Here is a 24,280-nt window from a genome sequence, read left to right on the forward strand (position 1 = left end):
CAACATAAGAAACCAAAATTCCAAAAGTATAAACCACAAAATAATGCTTGCCAATGGAAGAAAATGTGTCGTGCTCCTCACCCTCCTCACTCCCTGTGGTGCAACAGATGTCCCTTTCTCCAAAAATGCACTCAATGGGACCGTAGTGTTGCAACCACACACAAGTTGACCTGCTGTGAGGAAAAAACGAGTTAGTACATTTCAAACATTGAATAGGTCATTTTAAAATCAACATAAAAAACCAAAATTCCAAAAGTATAAACCACAAAAAAATGCTTACCAAAAGAAGAAAATGTGTCGTGCTCCTCACCCTCCTCCCTCCCTGTGGTGCAACAGATGTCCCTTTCTCCAAAAATGCACTCAATGGGACCGTAGTGTTGCAACCACACACAAGTTGACCTGCTGTGAGGAAAAATCGAGTTAGTACATTTCAAACATGAAATAGGTCATTTTAAAATCAACATAAAAAACCAAAATTCCAAAAGTATAAACCACAAAAAAATGCTTACCAAAGGAAGAAAATGTGTCGTGCTCCTCACCCTCCTCCCGCCCTGTGGTGCAACAGATGTCCCTTTCTCCAAAAATGTACTCAATGGGACCGTAATGTTGCAACCACACACAAGTTGACCTGCTGTGAGGAAAAAACGAGTTAGTACATTTCAAACATGAAATAGGTCATTTGAAATTCAACATAAAAAACCAAAATTCCAAAAGTATAAATCACAAAAAAATGTTTACAAATGGAAGAAAATGTGTCGTGCTCCTCACCCTCCTCCCTCCCTGTGGCGCAACAGATGTCCCTTTCTCCAAAAATGTACTTAATGGGACCGTAGTGTTGCAACCACACACAAGTTGACCTGCTGTGAGGAAAAAACGAGTTAGTACATTAAAACATGAAATAGGTCATTTTAAAATCAACATAAAAAACCAAAATTCCAAAAGTATAAACCACAAAAAAATGCTTACCAATGGAAGAAAATGTGTCGTGCTCCTCACCCTCCTCCCTCCCTGTGGTGCAACAGATGTCCCTTTCTCCAAAAATGTACTCAATGGGACCGTAGTGTTGCAACCACACACAAGTTGACCTGCTGTGAGGAAAAAACGAGTTAGTACATTTCATACATGAAATAGGTCATTTTAAAATCAACATAAAAAACCAAAATTCCAAAAGTATAAACCACAAAAAAATGCTTACCAATGGAAGAAAATGTGTCGTGCTCCTCACCCTCCTCCCTCCCTGTGGTGCAACAGATGTCCCTTTCTCCAAAAATGTACTCAATGGGACCGTAGTGTTGCAACCACACACAAGTTGACCTGCTGTGAGGAAAAAACGAGTTAGTACTTTTCAAACTTGAATTAGGTCATTTTAAAATCAACATAAAAAACCAAAATTCCAAAAGTATAAACCACAAAAAAATGATTACCAATGGAAGAAAATGTGTCGTGCTCCTCACCCTCCTCCCTCCCTGTGGTGCAACAGATTTCCCTTTCTCCAAAAATGTACTTAATGGGACGGTAGTGTTGCAACCACACACAAGTTGACCTGCTGTGAGGAAAAAACGAGTTAGTACATTACAAACATGAAATAGGTCATTTTAAAATCAACATAAAAAACCAAAATTCCAAAAGTATAAACCACAAAAAAACGCTTACCAATGGAAGAAAATGTGTCGTGCTCCTCACCCTCCTCCCTCCCTGTGGTGCAACAGATGTCCCTTTCTCCAAAAATGTACTCAATGCGACCGTAGTGTTGCAACCACACACAAGTTGACCTGCTGTGAGGAAAAAACGAGTTAGTACATTTCAAACATGAAATAGGTCATTTGAAAATCAACATAAAAAACCAAAATTCCAAAAGTATAAACCACAAAAAAATGCTTACCAACGGAAGAAAATGTGTCGTGCTCCTCACCCTCCTCCCTCCCTGTGGTGCAACAGATGTCCCTTTCTCCAAAAATGTACTCAATGCGACCGTAGTGTTGCAACCACACACAAGTTGACCTGCTGTGAGGAAAAAACGAGTTAGTACATTTCAAACATGAAATAGGTCATTTTAAAATCAACATAAAAAACCAAAATTCCAAAAGTATAAACCACAAAAAAATGCTTACCAATGGAAGAAAATGTGTCGTGCTCCTCACCCTCCTCCCGCCCTGTGGTGCAACAGATGTCCCTTTCTCCAAAAATGTACTCAATGGGACCGTAATGTTGCAACCACACACAAGTTGACCTGCTGTGAGGAAAAAACGAGTTAGTACATTTCAAACATGAAATAGGTCATTTGAAATTCAACATAAAAAACCAAAATTCCAAAAGTATAAATCACAAAAAAATGTTTACAAATGGAAGAAAATGTGTCGTGCTCCTCACCCTCCTCCCTCCCTGTGGCGCAACAGATGTCCCTTTCTCCAAAAATGTACTTAATGGGACCGTAGTGTTGCAACCACACACAAGTTGACCTGCTGTGAGGAAAAAACGAGTTAGTACATTAAAACATGAAATAGGTCATTTTAAAATCAACATAAAAAACCAAAATTCCAAAAGTATAAACCACAAAAAAATGCTTACCAATGGAAGAAAATGTGTCGTGCTCCTCACCCTCCTCCCTCCCTGTGGTGCAACAGATGTCCCTTTCTCCAAAAATGTACTCAATGGGACCGTAGTGTTGCAACCACACACAAGTTGACCTGCTGTGAGGAAAAAACGAGTTAGTACATTTCATACATGAAATAGGTCATTTTAAAATCAACATAAAAAACCAAAATTCCAAAAGTATAAACCACAAAAAAATGCTTACCAATGGAAGAAAATGTGTCGTGCTCCTCACCCTCCTCCCTCCCTGTGGTGCAACAGATGTCCCTTTCTCCAAAAATGTACTCAATGGGACCGTAGTGTTGCAACCACACACAAGTTGACCTGCTGTGAGGAAAAAACGAGTTAGTACTTTTCAAACTTGAATTAGGTCATTTTAAAATCAACATAAAAAACCAAAATTCCAAAAGTATAAACCACAAAAAAATGATTACCAATGGAAGAAAATGTGTCGTGCTCCTCACCCTCCTCCCTCCCTGTGGTGCAACAGATTTCCCTTTCTCCAAAAATGTACTTAATGGGACGGTAGTGTTGCAACCACACACAAGTTGACCTGCTGTGAGGAAAAAACGAGTTAGTACATTACAAACATGAAATAGGTCATTTTAAAATCAACATAAAAAACCAAAATTCCAAAAGTATAAACCACAAAAAAACGCTTACCAATGGAAGAAAATGTGTCGTGCTCCTCACCCTCCTCCCTCCCTGTGGTGCAACAGATGTCCCTTTCTCCAAAAATGTACTCAATGCGACCGTAGTGTTGCAACCACACACAAGTTGACCTGCTGTGAGGAAAAAACGAGTTAGTACATTTCAAACATGAAATAGGTCATTTGAAAATCAACATAAAAAACCAAAATTCCAAAAGTATAAACCACAAAAAAATGCTTACCAACGGAAGAAAATGTGTCGTGCTCCTCACCCTCCTCCCTCCCTGTGGTGCAACAGATGTCCCTTTCTCCAAAAATGTACTCAATGCGACCGTAGTGTTGCAACCACACACAAGTTGACCTGCTGTGAGGAAAAAACGAGTTAGTACATTTCAAACATGAAATAGGTCATTTTAAAATCAACATAAAAAACCAAAATTCCAAAAGTATAAACCACAAAAAAATGCTTACCAATGGAAGAAAATGTGTCGTGCTCCTCACCCTCCTCCCTCCCTGTGGTGCAACAGATGTCCCTTTCTCCAAAAATGTACTCAATGGGACCGTAGTGTTGCAACCACTCACAAGTTGACCTGCTGTGAGGAAAAAACGAGTTAGTACATTTCAAACATGAAATAGGTCATTTTAAAATCAACATAAAAAACCAAAATTCCAAAAGTATAAACCACAAAAAAATGCTTACCAATGGAAGAAAATGTGTCGTGCTCCTCACCCTCCTCCCTCCCTGTGGTGCAACAGATGTCCCTTTCTCCAAAAATGTACTCAATGGGACCGTAGTGTTGCAACCACACACACGTTGACCTGCTGTGAGGAAAAAACGAGTTAGTACATTTCAAACATGAAATAGGTCATTTTAAAATCAACATAAAAAACCAAAATTCCAAAAGTATAAACCACAAAAAAATGCTTACCAATGGAAGAAAATGTGTCGTGCTCCTCACCCTCCTCCCTCCCTGTGGTGCAACAGATGTCCCTTTCTCCAAAAATGTACTCAATGGGACCGTAGTGTTGCAACCACACACAAGTTGACCTGCTGTGAGGAAAAAACGAGTTAGTACATTTCAAACATGAAATAGGTCATTTTAAAATCAACATAAGAAACCAAAATTCCGAAAGTATAAACCACAAAAAAATGCTTACCAATGGAAGAAAATGTGTCGTGCTCCTCACCCTCCTCCCTCCCTGTGGTGCAACAGATGTCCCTTTCTCCAAAAATGTACTCAATGGGACCGTAGTGTTGCAACCACACACAAGTTGACCTGCTGTGAGGAAAAAACGAGTTAGTACATTTCAAACATGAAATAGGTCATTTTAAAATCAACATAAAAAAGCAAAATTCCAAAAGTATAAACCACAAAAAAATGCTTACCAATGGAAGAAAATGTGTCCTGCTCCTCACCCCACCTCCCTCCCTGTGGTGCAACAGATGTCCCTTTCTCCAAAAATGTACTCAATGGGACCGTAGTGTTGCAACCACACACAAGTTGAACAGGCTGTGAGGAAAAAACGAGTTAGTACATTTCAAACATGAAATAGGTCATTTTAAAATCAACATAAATAACCAAAATTCCAAAAGTATAACCACAAAAAAATGCTTACCAATGGAAGAAAATGCGTCCTGCTCCCTCACCCGCCTCCCTCCCTGTGGTGCAACAGAGGTCCCTTTCTCCAAAAATGTACTCAATGGGGACCGTAGTGTTGCAACCACACACAAGTTGACCTGCTGTGAGGAAAAAAACGAGTTAGTACATTTCATACATGAAATAGGTCATTTTAAAATCAACATAAAAAACCAAAATTCCAAAAGTATAAACCACAAAAAAATGCTTACCAATGAAGAAAATGTGTCGTGCTCCTCACCCTCCTCCCTCCCTGTGGTGCAACAGGATGTCCCTTTCTCCAAAAATGCACTCAATGGGACCGTAGTGTTGCAACCACACACAAGTTGACCTGCTGTGAGGAAAAAAACGAGTTGGTACATTTCAAACATGAAATAGGACATTTTAAAATCAACATAAAAAACCAAAATTCCAAAAGTATAAACCACAAAAAAATGCTTACCAATGGAAGGAAATGTGTCCGTGCTCCTCACCTTCTCCCTCCCTGTGGTGCAACAGATGTCCCTTTCTCCAAAAATGTACTCAATGGGACCGTAGTGTTGCAACCACACACAAGTTGACCTGCTGTGAGGAAAAAACGAGTTAGTAACATTTCAAACATGAAAATAGGTCATTTTAAAATCACATAAGAAACCAAAATTCCAAAAGTATAAACCACAAAAAAATGCTTACCAATGGAAGAAAATGTGTCGTGCTCCTCACCCTCCTCCCTCCCTGTGGTGCAACAGATGTCCCTTTCTCCAAAAATGTACTCAATGGGACGGTAGTGTTGCAACCACACACAAGTTGACCTGCTGTGAGGAAAAAACGAGTTAGTACATTCAACATGAAATAGGTCATTTTAAAATCAACATAAAAACCAAAATTCCAAAAGTATAAACCCCAAAAATATGCTTACCAATGAAAGAAAATGTGTCCTGCTCCTCCCCCTCCTCCCTCCCTGTGGTGCAACAGATGTCCCCTTTCTCCAAAAATGTACTCAATGGGACCGTAGTGTTGCAACCACACACAAGTTGACCTGCTGTGAGGAAAAAACGAGTTAGTACATTCAAACAGAAATAGGTCATTTTAAAATCAACATAAAAAAGCAAAATTCCAAAAGTATAAACCACAAAAAAATGCTTACCAATGGAAAGAAAATGTGTCCTGCTCCTCACCCACCTCCCTCCCTGTGGTGCAACAGATGTCCCTTTCTCCAAAAATGTACTCAATGGACCGTAGTGTTGCAACCACACACAAGTTGACCTGCTGTGAGGAAAAAACGAGTTAGTACATTTCAAACATAAAATAAATAATTTTAAAGTCAACATTAAAAACCCAAAATTCCAAAAGTATAAACCACAAAAAATGCTTACCAATGGAAGAAAATGTGTCCTGCTCCTCACCCACCTCCCTCCCTGTGGTGCAACAGATGTCCCTTTCTCCAAAAATGTACTCAATGGGACCGTATAGTGTTGCAACCACACACAAGTTGACCTGCTGTGAGGAAAAAAACGAATTAGTACATTTCAAACATGAAATAGGTCATTTTAAAATCAACATAAATAACCAAAATTCCAAAAGTATAAACCACAAAAAAATGCTTACCAATGGAAGAAAATGCGTCCTGCTCCTCACCCGCCTCCCTCCCTGTGGTGCAACAGGGTCCCGTTCTCCAAAAATGTACTCAATGGGTCCCGTAGTGTTGCAACCACACACAAGTTGACCTGCTGTGAGGAAAAAACGAGTTAGTACATTTCATACATGAAATAGGTCATTTTAAAATCAACATAAAAATACAAAAGTATAAACCACAAAAAAATGCTTACCAATGGAAAAAATGTGTCCTGCTCCTCACCCTCCTCCCTCCCTGTGGTGCAACAGATGTCCCTTTCTCCAGAAATGTACTCAGTGGGACCGTAGTGTTGCAACCACACACAAGTTGACCTGCTGTGAGGAAAAAACGAGTTAGTACATTTCAAACATGAAATAGGTCATTTTAAAATCAACATAAAAAACCAAAATTCCAAAAGTATAAACCACAAAAAAAATGCTTACCAATGGAAGAAAATGTGTCCTGCTCCTCACCCATCTCCCTCCCTGTGGTGCAACAGATGTCCCTTTCTCCAAAAATGTACTCAATGGGACCGTAGTGTTGCAACCACACACAAGTTGACCTGCTGTGAGGAAAAAACGAGTTAGTATATTTCAAACATGAAATAGGTCATTTTAAAATCAACATCAAAAACCAAAATTCCAAAAGTATAAACCACAAAAAAATGCTTACCAATGGAAGAAAATGTGTCGTGCTCCTCACCCTCCTCCCTCCCTGTGGTGCAACAGATGTCCCTTTCTCCAAAAATGTACTCAATGGGACCGTAGTGTTGCAACCACACACAAGTTGACCTGCTGTGAGGAAAAAACGAGTTAGTACATTTCAGACATGAAATAGGTCATTTTAAAATCAACATAAAAAACCAAAATTCCAAAAGTATAAACCACAAAAACATGCTTACCAATGGAAGAAAATGTGTCGTGCTCCTCACCCTCCTCCCTCCCTGTGGTGCAACAGATGTCCCTTTCTCCAAAAATGTACTCAATGGGACCGTAAAGTTGCAACCACACACAAGTTGACCTGCTGTGAGGAAAAAACGAGTTAGTACATTTCATACATGAAATAGGTCATTTTAAAATCAACATAAAAAACCAAAATTCCAAAAGTATAAACCACAAAAAAATGCTTACCAATGGAAGAAAATGTGTCGTACTCCTCACACTCCTCCCGTCCTGTGGTGCAACAGATGTCCCTTTCTCCAAAAATGTACTCAATGGGACCGTAGTGTTGCAACCACACACAAGTTGACCTGCTGTGAGGAAAAAACGAGTTAGTACATTTCAAACATGAAATAGGTCATTTTAACATCAACATAAAAAACCAAAATTCCAAAAGTATAAACCACAAAAAAATGCTTACCAATGGAAGAAAATGTGTCGTGCTCCTCACCCTCCTCCCTCCCTGTGGTGCAACAGGTGTCCCTTTCTCCAAAAATGTACTCAATGGGACCGTAGTGTTGCAACCAAACACAAGTTGACCTGCTGTGAGGAAAAAACGAGTTAGTACATTTCAAACATGAAATAGGTCATTTTAAAATCAACATAAGAAACTAAAATTCCAAAAGTATAAACCACAAAAAAATGCTTACCAATGGAAGAAAATGTGTCGTGCTCCTCACCCTCCTCCCTCCCTGTGGTGCAACAGATGTCCCTTTCTCCAAAAATGCACTCAATGGGACCGTAGTGTTGCAACCACACACAAGTTGACCTGCTGTGAAAAAAAAAACGAGTTAGTACATTTCAAACATGAAATAGGTCATTTTAAAATCAACATAAAAAACCAAAATTCCAAAAGTATAAACCACAAAAAAATGCTTACCAAAGGAAGAAAATGTGTCGTGCTCCTCACCCTCCTCCCTCCCTGTGGTGCAACAGATGTCCCTTTCTCCAAAAATGTACTCAATGGGACCGTAGTGTTGCAACCACACACAAGTTGACCTGCTGTGAGGAAAAAACGAGTTAGTACATTTCAAACATGAAATAGGTCATTTTAAAATCAACATAAGAAACAAAAATTCAAAAAGTATAAACCACAAAAAAATGCTTACCAATGGAAGAAAATGTGTCGTGCTCCTCACCCTCCTCCCTCCCTGTGGTGCAACAGATGTCCCTTTCTCCAAAAATGTACTCAATGGGACCGTAGTGTTGCAACCACACACAAGTTGACCTGCTGTGAGGAAAAAACGAGTTAGTACATTTCAAACATGAAATATGTCATTTTAAAATCAACGTAAAAAACCAAAATTCCAAAAGTATAAACCACAAAAAAATGCTTACCAATGGAAGAAAATGTGTCCTGCTCCTCACCCACCTCCCTCCCTGTGGTGCAACAGATGTCCCTTTCTCCAAAAATGTACTCAATGGGACCGTAGTGTTGCAACCACACACAAGTTGACCTGCTGTGAGGAAAAAACGAGTTAGTACATTTCAAACATAAAATAGGTCATTTTAAAATCAACATAAAAAACCAAAATTCCAAAAGTATAAACCACAAAAAAATGCTTACCAATGGAAGAAAATGTGTCCTGCTCCTCACCCACCTCCCTCCCTGTGGTGCAACAGATGTCCCTTTCTCCAAAAATGTACTCAATGGGACCGTAGTGTTGCAACCACACACAAGTTGACCTGCTGTGAGGAAAAAACGAGTTAGTGCATTTCAAACATGAAATAGGTCATTTTAAAATCAACATAAATAACCAAAATTACAAAAGTATAAACCACAAAAAAATGCTTACCAATGGAAGAAAGTGTGTCCTGCTCCTCACCCACCTCCCTCCCTGTGGTGCAACAGATGTCCCTTTCTCCAAAAATGTACTCAATGGGACCGTAGTGTTGAAACCACACACAAGTTGACCTGCTGTGAGGAAAAAACGAGTTAGTACATTTCAAACATGAAATAGGTCATTTTAAAATCAACATAAAAAACCAAAATTCCAAAAGTATAAACCACAAAAAAATGCTTACCAATGGAAGAAAATGTGTCCTGCTCCTCACCCTCCTCCCTCCCTGTGGTGCAACAGATGTCCCTTTCTCCAAAAATGTACTCAATGGGACCGTAGTGTTGCAACCCAACTCAAGTTGACCTGCTGTGAGGAAAAAACGAGTTAGTACATTTCGAACATGAAATAGGTCATTTTAAAATCAACATAAGAAACCAAAATTCCAAAAGTATACACCACAAAAAAATGCTTACCAATGGAAGAAAATGTGTCGTACTCCTCAACCTCGTCCCTCCCTGTGGTGCAACAGATGTCCCTTTCTCCAAAAATGCACTCAATGGGACCGTAGTGTTGCAACCACACACAAGTTGACCTGCTGTGAGGAAAAAAAGAGTTAGTACATTTCAAACATGAAATAGGTCATTTTAAAGTCAACATAAAAAACCAAAATTACAAAAGTATAAACCACAAAAAAATGCTTACCAAAGGATGAAAATGTGTCGTGCTCCTCACCCTCCTCCCTCCCTGTGGTGCAACAGATGTCCCTTTCTCCAAAAATGTACTCAATGGGACCGTAGTGTTGCAACCACACACAAGTTGACCTGCTGTGAGGAAAAAACGAGTTAGTACATTTCAAACATGAATTAGGTCATTTTAAAATCAACATAAAAAACCAAAATTCCAATAGTATAAACCCCAAAAAATGCTTACCAATGGAAGAAAATGTGTCGTGCTCCTCACCCTGCTCCCTCCCTGTGGTGCAACAGATGTCCCTTTCTCCAAAAATGTACTCAATGGGACCGTAGTGTTGCAACCACACACAAGTTGACCTGCTGTGAGGAAAAAACGACTTAGTACAATTCAAACATGAAATAGGTCATTTTAAAATCAACATAAAAAACCAAAGTTCCAAAAGTATAAACCCCAAAAAATGCTTACCAATGGAAGAAAATGTGTCGTGCTCCTCACCCTCCTCCCTCCCTGTGGTGCAACAGATGTCCCTTTCTCCAAAAATGTACTCAATGGGACCGTAGTGTTGCAACCACACACAAGTTGACCTGCTGTGAGGAAAAAACGAGTTAGTACATTTCAAACATGAAATAGGTCATTTTAAAATCAACATAAAAAACCAAAATTCCAAAAGTATAAACCCCAAAAAATGCTTACCAATGGAAGAAAATGTGTCGTGCTCCTCACCCTCCTCCCTCCCTGTGGTGCAACAGATGTCCCTTTCTCCAAAAATGTACTCAATGGGACCGTAGTGTTGCAACCAAACACAAGTTGACCTGCTGTGAGGAAAAAACGAGTTAGTACATTTCAAACATGAAATAGGTCATTTTAAAATCATCATAAGAAACCAAAATTCCAAAAGTATAAACCACAAAAAAATGCTTACCAATGGAAGAAAATGTGTCTCCTCACCCTCCTCCCTCCCTGTGGTGCAACAGATGTCCCTTTCTCCGAAAATGCACTCAATGGGACCGTAGTGTTGCAACCACACACAAGTTGACCTGCTGTGAGGAAAAAACGAGTTAGTGCATTTCAAACATGAAATAGGTCATTTTAAAATCAACATAAGAAACAAAAATTCAAAAAGTATAAACCACAAAAAAATGCTTACCAATGGAAGAAAATGTGTCGTGCTCCTCACCCTCCTCCCTCCCTGTGGTGCAACAGATGTCCCTTTCTCCAAAAATGTACTCAATGGGACCGTAGTGTTGCAACCACACACAAGTTGACCTGCTGTGAGGAAAAAACGAGTTAGTACATTTCAAACATGAAATAGGTCATTTTAAAATCAACATAAAAAACCAAAATTCCAAAAGTATAAACCACAAAAAAATGCTTACCAATGGAAGAAAATGTGTCCTGCTCCTCACCCACCTCCCTCCCTGTGGTGCAACAGATGTCCCTTTCTCCAAAAATGTACTCAATGGGACCGTAGTGTTGCAACCACACACAAGTTGACCTGCTGTGAGGAAAAAACGAGTTAGTACATTTCAAACATAAAATAGGTCATTTTAAAATCAACATAAAAAACCAAAATTCCAAAGGTATAAACCACAAAAAAATGCTTACCAATGGAAGAAAATGTGTCCTGCTCCTCACCCACCTCCCTCCCTGTGGTGCAACAGATGTCCCTTTCTCCAAAAATGTACTCAATGGGACCGTAGTGTTGCAACCACACACAAGTTGACCTGCTGTGAGGAAAAAACGAGTTAGTGCATTTCAAACATCAAGTAGGTCATTTTAAAATCAACATAAATAACCAAAATTCCAAAAGTATAAACCACAAAAAAATGCTTACCAATGGAAGAAAATGTGTCCTGCTCCTCACCCACCTCCCTCCCTGTGATGCAACAGATGTCCCTTTCTCCAAAAATGTACTCAATGGGACCGTAGTGTTGAAACCACACACAAGTTGACCTGCTGTGAGGAAAAAACAAGTTAGTACATTTCAAACATGAAATAGGTCATTTTAAAATCAACATAAAAAACCAAAATTCCAAAAGTATAAACCACAAAAAAATGCTTACCAATGGAAGAAAATGTGTCCTGCTCCTCACCCTCCTCCCTCCCTGTGGTGCAACAGATGTCCCTTTCTCCAAAAATGTACTCAATGGGACCGTAGTGTTGCAACCAAACACAAGTTGACCTGCTGTGAGGAAAAAACGAGTTAGTACATTTCAAACATGAAATAGGTCATTTTAAAATCAACATAAGAAACCAAAATTCCAAAAGTATACACCACAAAAAAATGCTTACCAATGGAAGAAAATGTGTCGTGCTCCTCACCCTCGTCCCTCCCTGTGGTGCAACAGATGTCCCTTTCTCCAAAAATGCACTCAATGGGACCGTAGTGTTGCAACCACACACAAGTTGACCTGCTGTGAGGAAAAAACGAGTTAGTACATTTCAAACATGAAATAGGTTATTTTAAAGTCAACATAAAAAACCAAAATTACAAAAGTATAAACCACAAAAAAATGCTCACCAAAGGAAGCTAATGTGTCGTGCTCCTCACCCTCCTCCCTCCCTGTGGTGCAACAGATGTCCCTTTCTCCAAAAATGTACTCAATGGGACCGTAGTGTTGCAACCACACACAAGTTGACCTGCTGTGAGGAAAAAACGAGTTAGTACATTTCAAACATGAATAAGGTCATTTTAAAATCACCATAAAAAACCAAAATTCAAAAAGTATAAACCAAAAAAAAATGCTTACCAATGGAAGAAAATGTGTCGTACTCCTCACACTCCTCCCGTCCTGTGGTGCAACAGATGTCCCTTTCTCCAAAAATGTACTCAATGGGACCGTAGTGTTGCAACCACACACAAGTTGACCTGCTGTGAGGAAAAAACGAGTTAGTACATTTCAAACATGAAATAGGTCATTTTAAAATCAACATAAAAAACCAAAATTCCAAAAGTATAAACAACAAAAAAATTATTACCAATGGAAGAAAATGATTCGTACTCCTCACCCTCCTCCCGCCCTGTGGTGCAACAGATGTCCCTTTCTCCAAAAATGTACTCAATGGGACCGTAATGTTGCAACCACACACAAGTTGACCTGCTGTGAGGAAAAAACGAGTTAGTACATTTCAAACATGAAATAGGTCATTTGAAATTCAACATAAAAAACCAAAATTCCAAAAGTATAAATCACAAAAAAAATGTTTACAAATGGAAGAAAATGTGTCGTGCTCCTCACCCTCCTCCCTCCCTGTGGCGCAACAGATGTCCCTTTCTCCAAAAATGTACTTAATGGGACCGTAGTGTTGCAACCACACACAAGTTGACCTGCTGTGAGGAAAAAACGAGTTAGTACATTTCAAACATGAAATAGGTCATTTTAAAATCAACATAAAAAACCAAAATTCCAAAAGTATAAACCACAAAAAAATGCTTACCAATGGAAGAAAATGTGTCGTGCTCCTCACCCTCCTCCCTCCCTGTGGTGCAACAGATGTCCCTTTCTCCAAAAATGTACTCAATGGGGCCGTAGTGTTGCAACCACACACAAGTTGACCTGCTGTGAGGAAAAAACGAGTTAGTACATTTCATGCATGAAATAGGTCATTTTAAAATCAACATAAAAAACCAAAATTCCAAAAGTATAAACCACAAAAAAATGCTTACCAATGGAAGAAAATGTGTCGTGCTCCTCACCCTCCTCCCTCCCTGTGGTGCAACAGATGTCCCTTTCTCCAAAAATGTACTCAATGGGACCGTAGTGTTGCAACCACACACAAGTTGACCTGCTGTGAGGAAAAAACGAGTTAGTACATTTCAAACTTGAATTAGGTCATTTTAAAATCAACATAAAAAACCAAAATTCCAAAAGTATAAACCCCAAAAAATGCTTACCAATGGAAGAAAATGTGTCGTGCTCCTCACCCTCCTCCCTCCCTGTGGTGCAACAGATGTCCCTTTCTCCAAAAATGTACTCAATGGGACCGTAGTGTTGCAACCACACACAAGTTGACCTGCTGTGAGGAAAAAACGAGTTAGTACATTTCAAACATGAAATAGGTCATTTTAAAATCAACATAAAAAACCAAAATTCCAAAAGTATAAACCACAAAAAAATGCTTACCAATGGAAGAAAATGTGTCGTGCTCCTCACCCTCCTCCCTCCCTGTGGTGCAACAGATGTCCCTTTCTCCAAAAATGTACTCAATGGGACCGTAGTGTTGCAACCAAACACAAGTTGACCTGCTGTGAGGAAGAAAGGAGTTAGTACATTTCAAACATGAAATAGGTCATTTTAAAATCAACATAAAAAACCAAAATTCCAAAAGTATAAACCACAAAATAATGCTTGCCAATGGAAGAAAATGTGTCGTGCTCCTCACCCTCCTCACTCCCTGTGGTGCAACAGATGTCCCTTTCTCCAAAAATGCACTCAATGGGACCGTAGTGTTGCAACCACACACAAGTTGACCTGCTGTGAGGAAAAAACGAGTTAGTACATTTCAAACATTGAATAGGTCATTTTAAAATCAACATAAAAAACCAAAATTCCAAAAGTATAAACCACAAAAAAATGCTTACCAAAAGAAGAAAATGTGTCGTGCTCCTCACCCTCCTCCCTCCCTGTGGTGCAACAGATGTCCCTTTCTCCAAAAATGCACTCAATGGGACCGTAGTGTTGCAACCACACACAAGTTGACCTGCTGTGAGGAAAAATCGAGTTAGTACATTTCAAACATGAAATAGGTCATTTTAAAATCAACATAAAAAACCAAAATTCCAAAAGTATAAACCACAAAAAAATGCTTACCAAAGGAAGAAAATGTGTCGTGCTCCTCACCCTCCTCCCGCCCTGTGGTGCAACAGATGTCCCTTTCTCCAAAAATGTACTCAATGGGACCGTAATGTTGCAACCACACACAAGTTGACCTGCTGTGAGGAAAAAACGAGTTAGTACATTTCAAACATGAAATAGGTCATTTGAAATTCAACATAAAAAACCAAAATTCCAAAAGTATAAATCACAAAAAAATGTTTACAAATGGAAGAAAATGTGTCGTGCTCCTCACCCTCCTCCCTCCCTGTGGCGCAACAGATGTCCCTTTCTCCAAAAATGTACTTAATGGGACCGTAGTGTTGCAACCACACACAAGTTGACCTGCTGTGAGGAAAAAACGAGTTAGTACATTAAAACATGAAATAGGTCATTTTAAAATCAACATAAAAAACCAAAATTCCAAAAGTATAAACCACAAAAAAATGCTTACCAATGGAAGAAAATGTGTCGTGCTCCTCACCCTCCTCCCTCCCTGTGGTGCAACAGATGTCCCTTTCTCCAAAAATGTACTCAATGGGACCGTAGTGTTGCAACCACACACAAGTTGACCTGCTGTGAGGAAAAAACGAGTTAGTACATTTCATACATGAAATAGGTCATTTTAAAATCAACATAAAAAACCAAAATTCCAAAAGTATAAACCACAAAAAAATGCTTACCAATGGAAGAAAATGTGTCGTGCTCCTCACCCTCCTCCCTCCCTGTGGTGCAACAGATGTCCCTTTCTCCAAAAATGTACTCAATGGGACCGTAGTGTTGCAACCACACACAAGTTGACCTGCTGTGAGGAAAAAACGAGTTAGTACTTTTCAAACTTGAATTAGGTCATTTTAAAATCAACATAAAAAACCAAAATTCCAAAAGTATAAACCCCAAAAAATGCTTACCAATGGAAGAAAATGTGTCGTGCTCCTCACCCTCCTCCCTCCCTGTGGTGCAACAGATGTCCCTTTCTCCAAAAATGTACTCAATGGGACCGTAGTGTTGCAACCACACACAAGTTGACCTGCTGTGAGGAAAAAACGAGTTAGTACATTTCAAACATGAAATAGGTCATTTTAAAATCAACATAAAAAACCAAAATTCCAAAAGTATAAACCACAAAAAAATGCTTACCAATGGAAGAAAATGTGTCGTGCTCCTCACCCTCCTCCCTCCCTGTGGTGCAACAGATGTCCCTTTCTCCAAAAATGTACTCAATGGGACCGTAGTGTTGCAACCAAACACAAGTTGACCTGCTGTGAGGAAGAAACGAGTTAGTACATTTCAAACATGAAATAGGTCATTTTAAAATCAACATAAGAAACCAAAATTCCAAAAGTATAAACCACAAAATAATGCTTGCCAATGGAAGAAAATGTGTCGTGCTCCTCACCCTCCTCACTCCCTGTGGTGCAACAGATGTCCCTTTCTCCAAAAATGCACTCAATGGGACCGTAGTGTTGCAACCACACACAAGTTGACCTGCTGTGAGGAAAAAACGAGTTAGTACATTTCAAACATTGAATAGGTCATTTTAAAATCAACATAAAAAACCAAAATTCCAAAAGTATAAACCACAAAAAAATGCTTACCAAAAGAAGAAAATGTGTCGTGCTCCTCACCCTCCTCCCTCCCTGTGGTGCAACAGATGTCCCTTTCTCCAAAAATGCACTCAATGGGACCGTAGTGTTGCAACCACACACAAGTTGACCTGCTGTGAGGAAAAATCGAGTTAGTACATTTCAAACATGAAATAGGTCATTTTAAAATCAACATAAAAAACCAAAATTCCAAAAGTATAAACCACAAAAAAATGCTTACCAAAGGAAGAAAATGTGTCGTGCTCCTCACCCTCCTCCCTCCATGTGGTGCAACAGATGTCCCTTTCTCCAAAAATGTACTCAATGGGACCGTAGTGTTGCAACCACACACAAGTTGACCTGCTGTGAGGAAAAAACGAGTTAGTACATTTCAAACATGAATTAGGTCATTTTAAAATCACCATAAAAAACCAAAATTCCAAAAGTATAAACCACAAAAAAATGCTTACCAATGGAAGAAAATGTGTCGTGCTCCTCACCCTCCTCCCTCCCTGTGGTGCAACAGATGTCCCTTTCTCCAAAAATGTACTCAATGGGACCGTAGTGTTGCAACCACACACAAGTTGACCTGCTGTGAGGAAAAAACGAGTTAGTGCATTTCAAACATGAAATAGGTCATTTTAAAATCAACATAAGAAACAAAAATTCAAAAAGTATAAACCACAAAAAAATGCTTACCAATGGAAGAAAATGTGTCGTGCTCCTCACCCTCCTCCCTCCCTGTGGTGCAACAGATGTCCCTTTCTCCAAAAATGTACTCAATGGGACCGTAGTGTTGCAACCACACACAAGTTGACCTGCTGTGAGGAAAAAACGAGTTAGTACATTTCAAACATGAAATAGGTCATTTTAAAATCAACATAAAAAACCAAAATTCCAAAAGTATAAACCACAAAAAAATGCTTACCAATGGAAGAAAATGTGTCCTGCTCCTCACCCACCTCCCTCCCTGTGGTGCAACAGATGTCCCTTTCTCCAAAAATGTACTCAATGGGACCGTAGTGTTGCAACCACACACAAGTTGACCTGCTGTGAGGAAAAAACGAGTTAGTACATTTCAAACATAAAATAGGTCATTTTAAAATCAACATAAAAAACCAAAATTCCAAAGGTATAAACCACAAAAAAATGCTTACCAATGGAAGAAAATGTGTCCTGCTCCTCACCCACCTCCCTCCCTGTGGTGCAACAGATGTCCCTTTCTCCAAAAATGTACTCAATGGGACCGTAGTGTTGCAACCACACACAAGTTGACCTGCTGTGAGGAAAAAACGAGTTAGTGCATTTCAAACATCAAATAGGTCATTTTAAAATCAACATAAATAACCAAAATTCCAAAAGTATAAACCACAAAAAAATGCTTACCAATGGAAGAAAATGTGTCCTGCTCCTCACCCACCTCCCTCCCTGTGATGCAACAGATGTCCCTTTCTCCAAAAATGTACTCAATGGGACCGTAGTGTTGAAACCACACACAAGTTGACCTGCTGTGAGGAAAAAACAAGTTAGTACATTTCAAACATGAAATAGGTCATTTTAAAATCAACATAAAAAACCAAAATTCCAAAAGTATAAACCACAAAAAAATGCTTACCAATGGAAGAAAATGTGTCCTGCTCCTCACCCTCCTCCCTCCCTGTGGTGCAACAGATGTCCCTTTCTCCAAAAATGTACTCAATGGGACCGTAGTGTTGCAACCAAACACAAGTTGACCTGCTGTGAGGAAAAAACGAGTTAGTACATTTCACACATGAAATAGGTCATTTTAAAATCAACATAAGAAACCAAAATTCCAAAAGTATACACCACAAAAAAATGCTTACCAATGGAAGAAAATGTGTCGTGCTCCTCACCCTCGTCCCTCCCTGTGGTGCAACAGATGTCCCTTTCTCCAAAAATGCACTCAATGGGACCGTAGTGTTGCAACCACACACAAGTTGAGCTGCTGTGAGGAAAAAACGAGTTAGTACATTTCAAACATGAAATAGGTTATTTTAAAGTCAACATAAAAAACCAAAATTACAAAAGTATAAACCACAAAAAAATGCTCACCAAAGGAAGCTAATGTGTCGTGCTCCTCACCCTCCTCCCTCCCTGTGGTGCAACAGATGTCCCTTTCTCCAAAAATGTACTCAATGGGACCGTAGTGTTGCAACCACACACAAGTTGACCTGCTGTGAGGAAAAAACGAGTTAGTACATTTCAAACATGAAATAGGTCATTTTAAAATCAACATAAAAAACCAAAATTCCAAAAGTATAAACCACAAAAAAATTATTACCAATGGAAGAAAATGATTCGTACTCCTCACCCTCCTCCCGCCCTGTGGTGCAACAGATGTCCCTTTCTCCAAAAATGTACTCAATGGGACCGTAATGTTGCAACCACACACAAGTTGACCTGCTGTGAGGAAAAAACGAGTTAGTACATTTCAAACATGAAATAGGTCATTTGAAATTCAACATAAAAAACCAAAATTCCAAAAGTATAAATCACAAAAAAATGTTTACAAATGGAAGAAAATGTGTCGTGCTCCTCACCCTCCTCCCTCCCTGTGGCGCAACAGATGTCCCTTTCTCCAAAAATGTACTTAATGGGACCGTAGTGTTGCAACCACACACAAGTTGACCTGCTGTGAGGAAAAAACGAGTTAGTACATTTCAAACATGAAATAGGTCATTTTAAAATCAACATAAAAAACCAAAATTCCAAAAGTATAAACCACAAAAAAATGCTTACCAATGGAAGAAAATGTGTCGTGCTCCTCACCCTCCTCCCTCCCTGTGGTGCAACAGATGTCCCTTTCTCCAAAAATGTACTCAATGGGACCGTAGTGTTGCAACCACACACAAGTTGACCTGCTGTGAGGAAAAAACGAGTTAGTACATTTCAAACATGAAATAGGTCATTTTAAAATCAACATAAAAAACCAAAATTCCAAAAGTATAAACCACAAAAAAATGCTTACCAATGGAAGAAAATGTGTCGTGCTCCTCACCCTCCTCCCTCCCTGTGGTGCAACAGATGTCCCTTTCTCCAAAAATGTACTCAATGGGACCGTAGTGTTGCAACCACACACAAGTTGACCTGCTGTGAGGAAAAAACGAGTTAGTACATTTCAAACATGAAATAGGTCATTTTAAAATCAACATAAAAAACCAAAATTCCAAAAGTATAAACCACAAAAAAATTATTACCAATGGAAGAAAATGATTCGTACTCCTCACCCTCCTCCCGCCCTGTGGTGCAACAGATGTCCCTTTCTCCAAAAATGTACTCAATGGGACCGTAATGTTGCAACCACACACAAGTTGACCTGCTGTGAGGAAAAAACGAGTTAGTACATTTCAAACATGAAATAGGTCATTTGAAATTCAACATAAAAAACCAAAATTCCAAAAGTATAAATCACAAAAAAATGTTTACAAATGGAAGAAAATGTGTCGTGCTCCTCACCCTCCTCCCTCCCTGTGGCGCAACAGATGTCCCTTTCTCCAAAAATGTACTTAATGGGACCGTAGTGTTGCAACCACACACAAGTTGACCTGCTGTGAGGAAAAAACGAGTTAGTACATTTCAAACATGAAATAGGTCATTTTAAAATCAACATAAAAAACCAAAATTCCAAAAGTATAAACCACAAAAAAATGCTTACCAATGGAAGAAAATGTGTCGTGCTCCTCACCCTCCTCCCTCCCTGTGGTGCAACAGATGTCCCTTTCTCCAAAAATGTACTCAATGGGACCGTAGTGTTGCAACCACACACAAGTTGACCTGCTGTGATTAAAAAACGAGTTAGTACATTTCAAACATGAAATAGGTCATTTTAAAATCAACATAAAAAACCAAAATTCCAAAAGTATAAACCACAAAAAAATGCTTACCAATGGAAGAAAATGTGTCGTGCTCCTCACCCTCCTCCCTCCCTGTGGTGCAACAGATGTCCCTTTCTCCAAAAATGTACTCAATGGGACCGTAGTGTTGCAACCAAACACAAGTTGACCTGCTGTGAGGAAGAAACGAGTTACTACATTTCAAACATGAAATAGGTCATTTTAAAATCAACATAAGAAACCAAAATTCCAAAAGTATAAACCACAAAATAATGCTTGCCAATGGAAGAAAATGTGTCGTGCTCCTCACCCTCCTCACTCCCTGTGGTGCAACAGATGTCCCTTTCTCCAAAAATGCACTCAATGGGACCGTAGTGTTGCAACCACACACAAGTTGACCTGCTGTGAGGAAAAAACGAGTTAGTACATTTCAAACATTGAATAGGTCATTTTAAAATCAACATAAAAAACCAAAATTCCAAAAGTATAAACCACAAAAAAATGCTTACCAAAAGAAGAAAATGTGTCGTGCTCCTCACCCTCCTCCCTCCCTGTGGTGCAACAGATGTCCCTTTCTCCAAAAATGCACTCAATGGGACCGTAGTGTTGCAACCACACACAAGTTGACCTGCTGTGAGGAAAAATCGAGTTAGTACATTTCAAACATGAAATAGGTCATTTTAAAATCAACATAAAAAACCAAAATTCCAAAAGTATAAACCACAAAAAAATGCTTACCAAAGGAAGAAAATGTGTCGTGCTCCTCACCCTCCTCCCTCCATGTGGTGCAACAGATGTCCCTTTCTCCAAAAATGTACTCAATGGGACCGTAGTGTTGCAACCACACACAAGTTGACCTGCTGTGAGGAAAAAACGAGTTAGTACATTTCAAACATGAATTAGGTCATTTTAAAATCACCATAAAAAACCAAAATTCCAAAAGTATAAACCACAAAAAAATGCTTACCAATGGAAGAAAATGTGTCGTGCTCCTCACCCTCCTCCCTCCCTGTGGTGCAACAGATGTCCCTTTCTCCAAAAATGTACTCAATGGGACCGTAGTGTTGCAACCACACACAAGTTGACCTGCTGTGAGGAAAAAACGAGTTAGTACATTTCAAATATGAAATAGGTCATTTTAAAATCAACATAAAAAACCAAAATTCCAAAAGTATAAACCACAAAAAAATGCTTACCAATGGAAGAAAATGTGTCGTGCTCCTCACCCTCCTCCCTCCCTGTGGTGCAACAGATGTCCCTTTCTCCAAAAATGTACTCAATGGGACCGTAGTGTTGCAACCACACACAAGTTGACCTGCTGTGAGGAAAAAACGAGTTAGTACATTTCAAACATGAAATAGGTCATTTTAAAATCAACATAAGAAACAAAAATTCAAAAAGTATAAACCACAAAAAAATGCTTACCAATGGAAGAAAATGTGTCGTGCTCCTCACCCTCCTCCCTCCCTGTGGTGCAACAGATGTCCCTTTCTCCAAAAATGTACTCAATGGGACCGTAGTGTTGCAACCACACACAAGTTGACCTGCTGTGAGGAAAAAACGAGTTAGTACATTTCAAACATGAAATAGGTCATTTTAAAATCAACATAAATAACCAAAATTACAAAAGTATAAACCACAAAAAAATGCTTACCAATGGAAGAAAATGTGTCCTGCTCCTCACCCACCTCCCTCCCTGTGGTGCAACAGATGTCCCTTTACCAAAAATGTACTCAATGTGACCGTAGTGTTGAAACCAGACACAAGTTGACCTGCTGTGAGGAAAAAACGAGTTAGTACATTTCAAACATGAAATAGGTCACTTTAAAATCAACATAAAAAACCAAAATTCCAAAAGTATAAACCACAAAAAAATGCTTACCAATGGAAGAAAATGTGTCCTGCTCCTCACCCTCCTCCCTCCCTGTGGTGCAACAGATGTCCCTTTCTCCAGAAATGTACTCAATGGGACCGTAGTGTTGCAACCACACACAAGTTGACCTGCTGTGAGGAAAAAACGAGTTAGTACATTTCAAACATGAAATAGGTCATTTTAAAATCAACAAAAAAACCAAAATTCCAAAAGTATAAACCACAAAAAAATGCTTACCAATGGAAGAAAATGTGTCCTGCTCCTCACCCACCTCCCTCCCTGTGGTGCAACAGATGTCCCTTTCTCCAAAAATGTACTCAATGGGACCGTAGTGTTGCAACCACACACAAGTTGACCTGCTGTGAGGAAAAAACGAGTTAGTACATTTCAAACATGAAATAGGTCATTTTAAAATCAACATAAAAAACCAAAATTCCAAAAGTATAAACCACAAAAAAATGCTTACCAATGGAAGAAAATGTGTCGTGCTCCTCACCCTCCTCCCTCCCTGTGGTGCAACAGATGTCCCTTTCTCCAAAAATGTACTCAATGGGACCGTAGTGTTGCAACCACACACAAGTTGACCTGCTGTGAGGAAAAAACGAGTTAGTACATTTCAAACATGAAATAGGTCATTTTAAAATCAACATAAAAAACCAAAATTCCAAAAGTATAAACCACAAAAAAATGCTTACTAATGGAAGAAAATGTGCCGTGCTCCTCACCCTCCTCCCTCCCTGTGGTGCAACAGATGTCCCTTTCTCCAAAAATGTACTCAATGGGACCGTAGTGTTGCAACCACACACAAGTTGACCTGCTGTGAGGAAAAAACGAGTTAGTACATTTCAAACATGAAGTAGGTCATTTTAAAATCAACATAAAAAACCAAAATTCCAAAAGTATAAACCACAAAAAAATGCTTACCAATGGAAGAAAATGTGTCCTGCTCCTCATCCTCCTCCCTCCCTGTGGTGCAACAGATGTCCCTTTCTCCAAAAATGTACTCAATGGGACCGTAGTGTTGCAACCACACACAAGTTGACCTGCTGTGAGGAAAAAACGAGTTAGTACATTTCAAACATGAAATAGGTCATTTTAAAATCAACATAAAAAACCAAAATTCCAGAAGTATAAACCACAAAAAAATGCTTACCAATGGAAGAAAATGTGTCCTGCTCCTCATTCTCCTCCCTCCCTGTGGTGCAACAGATGTCCCTTTCTCCAGAAATGTACTCAATGGGACCGTAGTGTTGCAACCACACACAAGTTGACCTGCTGTGAGGAAAAAACGAGTTAGTACATTTCAAACATGAAATAGGTCATTTTAAAATCAACATACAAAACCAAAATTCCAAAAGTATAAACCACAAAAAAATGCTTACCAATGGAAGAAAATGTGTCGTGCTCCTCATCCTTCTCCCTCCCTGTGGTGCAACAGATGTCCCTTTCTCCAAAAATGTACTCAATTGGACCGTAGTGTTGCAACCACACACAAGTTGACCTGCTGTGAGGAACAAACGAGTTAGTACATTTCAAACATGAAAAGGTCATTTTAAAATCAACATACAAAACCAAAATTCCAAAAGTATAAACCACAAAAAAATGCTTACCAATGGAAGAAAATGTGTCCTGCTCCTCATCCTTCTCCCTCCCTGTGGTGCAACAGATGTCCCTTTCTCCAAAAATGTACTCAATGGGACCGTAGTGTTGCAACCACACACAAGTTGACCTGCTGTGAGGAAAAAACGAGTTAGTACATTTCAAACATGAAATAGGTCATTTTAAAATCAACATAAAACACCAAAATTCCAAAAGTATAAACCACAAAGAAATGCTTACCAATGGAAGAAAATGTGTCCTGCTCCTCACCCTCCTCCCTTCCTGTGGTGCAACAGATGTCCCTTTCTCCAAAAATGTACTCAATGGGACCGTAGTGTTGCAACCACACACAAGTTGACCTGCTGTGAGGAAAAAATGAGTTAGTACATTTCAAACATGAAATAGGTCATTTTAAAATCAACATAAAAAACCAAAATTCCAAAAGTATAAACCACAAAAAAATGCTTACCAATGGAAGAAAATGTGTCGTGCTCCTCACCCTCCTCCCTCCCTGTGGTGCAACAGATGTCCCTTTCTCCAAAAATGTACTCAATGGGACTGTAGTGTTGCAACCACACACAAGTTGACCTGCTGTGAGGAAAAAACGAGTTAGTACATTTCAAACATGAAATAGGTCATTTTAAAATCAACTTAAGAAACAAAAATTCA

At 39.3% G+C, this 24,280-nt stretch overlaps 1 protein-coding gene across 1 annotated transcript in view; it reads right to left on the reverse strand.

Moving 5' to 3' along the window:
- The window catches only part of LOC126482177 (dentin sialophosphoprotein-like), a 195,618-nt gene that overhangs the window by 161,668 nt on the left and 9,670 nt on the right, over positions 1–24,280 (reverse strand). The window contains exons 22-27 of the mRNA XM_050106156.1: positions 23,623–23,664; positions 23,395–23,436; positions 23,166–23,207; positions 22,937–22,978; positions 9,666–9,707; positions 9,437–9,478 (exon numbers count right to left, since the gene is read on the reverse strand). Coding sequence (XP_049962113.1) covers positions 9,437–9,478; positions 9,666–9,707; positions 22,937–22,978; positions 23,166–23,207; positions 23,395–23,436; positions 23,623–23,664 — 252 coding nt within the window. The remainder of the gene's footprint in view (positions 1–9,436; positions 9,479–9,665; positions 9,708–22,936; positions 22,979–23,165; positions 23,208–23,394; positions 23,437–23,622; positions 23,665–24,280) is intronic.

Source organism: Schistocerca serialis, chromosome 5 (assembly GCF_023864345.2).
Source record: "Schistocerca serialis cubense isolate TAMUIC-IGC-003099 chromosome 5, iqSchSeri2.2, whole genome shotgun sequence".
NCBI classification, from domain to species: domain Eukaryota; kingdom Metazoa; phylum Arthropoda; class Insecta; order Orthoptera; family Acrididae; genus Schistocerca; species Schistocerca serialis.